Genomic DNA, 6,000 nt, shown 5'->3' with positions numbered 1-6,000 from the left:
TGGAACGCAGCTTTAAATGAATATTTCGACCCTATATCCAAACGAAGAAAAACAAACGAAGAAAAAAACCAATATAAAAGAGACTTACATTAAAATTTGATCATTAAAACTGAAAAAAGTTAAAAAAAAATCTCAAAACAGCCCTAATATCATTACTTAAAGGAAGTTCAAGCAGGACTCACTTTGTGGAAAACATTTCCTGGAACCCCCCCCCCATTGGGAAGTTTCCTCCGTGGAAAATTTCCCCATGTAGAATTTCTCCTGGCGATAATTCCCCCATAAAGAATTTATCCCTTGGGAAATCCGTCCTCCCCAGGTAAGAATACCCCTGTGAATTCCAACGCCACTGACTATTCCACAAGGACAGTTCCCCTAGAGCATCGCCACATATAGAATAAGATTGCCAGTGAGAAAGTAAGACAAATAAAATGAATTTCGTATATGAATTCTGGCAAATTCCCCCGTGTAAAATTTCCCCTGGAACGTTCACCCTTGAAGACGTCCATCCCAATGAAAATTCCCGCTGAATCTTATGGTGTGGTATAAGATTTTTTGGGAGTGTTTCCCCCTTTTTCGGAAATCAAGGATATATGCTCAGGCTCGTCCTTTTGATGGGAAACATTAAACTTAGTAAATTTTATATATTTGAAATAAGCATAAACATTCAGTTATTTTGATGTATCTATTGTAGTCAAAATTTTGTTTTTTAGAGTTTTGGTTACTATTGGGGCGAGTCGTTCCTTACTTACAGTTCGTTACCACGAACTATTTGATCGAATATTACTCTATATTACCTTATAAATCATTGTTTCGAAATAATAACTTCTGGAAGCGATAAGATGTTAAATTAAAATTGAAACCCACCAAAAAAGTCGTTACTAAGAGAAGAATTAAAACCTAAGGACACTTTAGTTTCAGTTTGAGAAATGATTACGTGATTAATAACATTTACATAACAATTATTGAATCATTCCAGTTATTCACATAAAGAATATGTATGCAGTTATTTCCAAGTAGATGTAGTCAAAATCTCAGCTTTTCAATCCTACATGATTTATAAACCTTTTCTTCAAGTCCGACCCTGGCCAAGGAAGAAGACAGATGAATCACTTTCATTTGTTCTTTAATTATTCAAGCATCATCAGTTTTTTTTTCTGTCATCCTGAAGGCTCTGGAAAAATTTGGAACTTTGACTGGCCCTTTTTTCCGTAGTGTCTGTTGTGAAATGTTTGGAGCCAGTACTCTTTCAGGTAAGAGTGGGAATAGGTTTTTCATGCCAAGTTTCTTGTTAGAGCTCTGAGATTCCTTAGAAAATCTGAGAAAATTATACATTGGACCCAGAACTCATAATAAGACCCATGAAGAAAATTGCAAACGCAGATAGTATTTTTCCCAATGCTCTTTTATAATTCTAGGTATGAGGGGATATACTATTTACGTAATCATTCGAAGGAATTTTTTTTTTTTTTTTTTTTTTTTTTTTTTTTTTTTTAAGCTGGAGCTTTTAAATCTAAAGCAGGGGGCTTTATTGTATGGGTTTATTTGTTTCAGGCATATAGAACATACAATTATATTGTTATATCTGATGGTTTGACAGACCTTTTTAGAAATTTTGCAGTTTTCTATTTTGCTTAACTTCATCAGAAGTAGGCTCAATTCTTTTGCTGAAATTCTATTTTAAATACATATCATATGAGAAAATATTACAAGAATCATCTCCGAAGTCGGCCCTAGAAACTGCATTAGTTTGACCCTAAGGTTGCATAAGAAAATATAGAACTATAAAATATTTTTATGATTTTCGCAGAAGAGGGAAATACTATTATGAAACTATTCACAGGACCATTTTTTACCAACAAAGTAAGAATACGTTTAAAATATATATATATATATATATATATATATATATATATATATATATATATATATATATATATATATATATATATATATATATATATATATATATATATATATATATACATATATATATATATATATATATATATATATATATATATATATATATATATATATATATATATATATATATATATATATATATATATATATATATATATATATATATATATATATATATATATATATATATATATATATATATATATATATATATATATATATATATATATATATATATATATATATATATATATATATATATATATATATATATATATATATATATATATATATATATATATATATATATATATATATATATATATATATATATATATATATATATATATATATATATACAAATCTTTAAATTAGCCAACGAGCCATACAGTATTATAAGCCTAGGAGCCCTGCTGGACATAAGGAAACATGCCAAGAAAACAATTCTTACTCCATTATAAGCAGAATAATCATAATTATCACATTTTCCAGGGGACTACCTTTATCTTCACTTCTTTCCTTGTCTTTCCAGTTTTTCTAAGGAATTCATGAATTTCTTAGAACCTATATATTTACAGAGTATATACCCCCAGCCCCCCCTAATGTGCAAATATATACCCAGAATTGCATCCTGAATCTAAATATAACATCCATTTGCATCACAAATGAACTTTACATGTTCCGCGCAAATTTGTATATTAACATTAATGGGTCGAATAGAATTTCTTGACTTTTTTACAAGTCCACTACCCTTTAGAGTTATGAACAGCTTTATGTCTTCTACGGAGCAGTCTACATTATTGCTGCTAAAATTCTATTCTCTATGTGTGCCATATTAGATTATTGTACAGAAGTCATCTCCAAAATAAGCCCCCAAAATCTTTTACTTGTGATCTAGGGTTGCATCAGTGTAAAAGAATTTGACCGTATCTGATGTTTTCACGATTTAAAAAAACAAAGGAGAAATACTGTTTTCATTACTATTGGCATGAATATTTTTTTTTATAACTGGTTTAGAGGCACATGTCTGAAAAATAAAGTGGTGGGAGCGCTAAAAAGTACGGTTTCATTTCAAATTTAGGCATAAGATATGTAAAATTATGTTGTAATATTCACGAGCCCGACAGATATTGTTCACCTTTTTTGGAGGCCCGTCCTTCTAAATTTGAACAAACTCACACCTTCCTTGGAGTAAGCAGCAAAATATTTGCTCAACTCTATTTTTTATGCCCACCATATTAGAAAATTGTCCAGAATTTATAGCCAAAAGGAGCATTGGAAATTTTTATTTTGTCCTAAGGTTGCAAATATTTCCGGTTAAATCACTAGACTAAGGGTATTGAGTTACTGCTTCCTTCCCTGATAATGAGAACAAGACTGATTCATATGATTATAATCAGTCTCCCTTGCCTGGAATGCAACAAAAATACATTTTCAAATGCGCCGAAGGGATAAGAACTAACTGGAGAACCAGTTCTCAACCCATTTGACAAAGCCCTGGTGCTGTACAGTCCCATTTGGGGTTAAGAGAAAGAATATTAGAAATAACCGACATTTAAAAGAAATATTGCATAAACATAATTAAAAAGCTCGGGTATTCTTAAATATTTTTCACTCGACGTTTTCGCTTCAATCAACAAAATACGCTTCTCCAAGGTTCTTCGCTTTGTGGAAGAATATTTAACTTGAGGTAGTTTTTGTTAATAATAAAATATTTTACAGCCCCTGGCAAGCAGCACAGGAGATCTGAGCTCCTAGCCAAAATTCTGATAACAATATTGGACAGGTTGCATATTAAAAGTTCACTTTTGTGATTGACGAGACATATTTTAAAATGCAAAATCTTGAGAAACAATTACCCCCTCTCCCTAGATTTTCAAAAATATATTATTCTCTTCCTAGATATTTTATTTTATTAGTGCAACTGAATTGCCAAACAATATTGTAATTATAAATACATGTCAGGTCAAACAAATTAGAATAATAATTGAACACAGGATCAGGTGCACACCTACGGGGGGGGGGGGGGGGGAGAGGGACTAAAGAGGCTGTAGACCCCGTCAAAAAAAAATTACATTCTGTTTTTAAATCTTATTTAATCTGCTCGGTTTTATCATTCATTCCTTAGTCCCTACTCAAAACTTGCAGTCAAAGGGTGCCGGCAAAGTAGGTTGATCCGAAAAAAAAAAATTTAGGGGAGGGGCGCAACATAGGTTGATCCGATAAACTTGCGTTAGGAGCAAGTTTAATTAACGCAAACTTGAGTTGATTGGGCACCATTGGCGACTACTTTTGGGACTCACTACGGGAGAGGGGGCGCCTCGCTCCCCTCCCCTCCCTCTGGATCCGCCACTGCCACTCATTGCTAAAAAGCTTAGGCTCATTGGGATTTGTTGTTGGCATATAGCTAGGTCTGATAGCTAGGTCTAGGAAGTCTGAGCTAGGTGTTTTTCAGGACTTGAGGACAGAGAAGCCACTGGCAAAATTTTGTAAGTCAAGAACTATAAAAATATCTAAAATTGGGTATACCAATCGCTAATTTTGGCACTTAGGAAAATTAATAAGTAGAGGACAATAAGTAATGTAGATAACATGATAGTACACTTTTTGGGTACCGATGGGATCATTACTTTGCCCATAACATATATATATATATATATATATATATATATATATATATATATATATATATATATATATATATATATATATATATATATATATATATATATATATATATATATATATATGTATGTATATACATGTAATAGGAAAATTGTTATTATTAAAATAATTCTAAATTTTTACAAGTTGCTATCGCCAACTGTTTTAAACTGGACACTACAAATCTTTATAGTCTGATAATATTATCATCAATATTAAGTTACCCTTTTCTTGTTGGGATTTTACACGTAAGTTTATGCGATTCTCGACAGCTGAGTTAAGGTTATTGGATATTATAATTTGTTAATTGTTTCTTTCCCCCAGCTACTTTTAAATATTTTGTAAATAATTAGCCTGACTTGTTGTGTAATAATTAGTCTGACTTCTGTAGAGTTATTTTTTTTCATTACATTATTTTATTGCGATCTCTAATATATTCATATATAAACTTATTTATTATATTAAGTTTATTCATATAATAGACTTAAAGTAAAGTCCTGAACTGCCTAAAATACCGTTTTTTCTAAGGAAATTTTTAAAGTTTTCCGTTGGTTGACCCAAGGACCCGGTCAGCCCCCCCCCCCTAGCATAATTACTTTCTGAGTGTGCCACTGTAATGTGAAGTAGTGTGCCACTGTAATGTGAGTGTGCCACAAGTTTCGAAGGAATTTCACCGTTGATAAATGAAGAATTGGTGTTGGTACTTGAAACAGAGGCAATATGACATTGATTGGTGATTTTGTGAGGAACGGGCAGTTTGAATTACTTCCAGAGGCTCTTAGTTTTTCAATTGCCAAAGCAACAGAACTCATAACCAGTTGGTTTTGTACATGAAGTATTGCCGAGGAGAGATTGACATTGGCATCGGGTGATGCATCAAGTGTTTTTCTCAAGATGAAATTGGACGGAGCAAGTTGTAACTTTATGTCAATTTTAACATTGGGGGGGCATCGATTGAGATATATTAAATATTTCCTGATTGAGTCTACCAACTAAATGATACTCCTTGCTCACTGCCCAAGTTAGTTCACCATCAGTATCAACATTTGATCTATAGTCATAACCCATCGCCAAACTTCTCAATTTTTTTTTTTTTTATAGGACGTTGGAGTCATCAACCTAAATTGAATGCGGCATGCATAGTTTGATAGATTATTGCTAGTGCTCACCAATGTTCCATTTAAGTAGACATATATTTGTTTAAAAAAAATTGGGTAGTGTACCATTTGCATAAGATAATCCATCGGTAGCACTCGGAGCTAGGCTGTCACTTCTTCCTCACCACAACTTTTAAATCAATAAATGTGGATGATAAATCTATGAAGTAGTCTTCATTAGAATAAATTTAATGTATGTTCTCAGAGAATGGTTGTTGTGGGCAGAATTGTTCATAGTATCCATGTTTTACACTGG

At 32.0% G+C, this 6,000-nt stretch overlaps 1 protein-coding gene across 1 annotated transcript in view; it reads left to right on the top strand.

Annotated features, from left to right (window-relative positions):
- The first annotated feature begins 1,192 nt into the window (after window positions 1-1,192).
- Window positions 1,193-6,000, top strand: part of Gcat (Glycine C-acetyltransferase) — a 121,450-nt gene continuing 116,642 nt past the window's right edge. The window contains exon 1 of the mRNA XM_089107981.1: window positions 1,193-1,250. Coding sequence (XP_088964107.1) covers window positions 1,226-1,250 — 25 coding nt within the window. The 5' untranslated portion in view covers window positions 1,193-1,225. The remainder of the gene's footprint in view (window positions 1,251-6,000) is intronic.

Source organism: Artemia sp. Qi Xiang Cuo, chromosome 2 (genome assembly GCF_049724085.1).
Source record: "Artemia sp. Qi Xiang Cuo chromosome 2, ASM4972408v1, whole genome shotgun sequence".
Taxonomy (NCBI): Eukaryota; Metazoa; Arthropoda; class Branchiopoda; order Anostraca; family Artemiidae; genus Artemia; species Artemia sp. Qi Xiang Cuo.
Note: the sequence above shows the minus strand (reverse complement) of the source record. Positions and strands in the feature narration are given on the sequence as shown.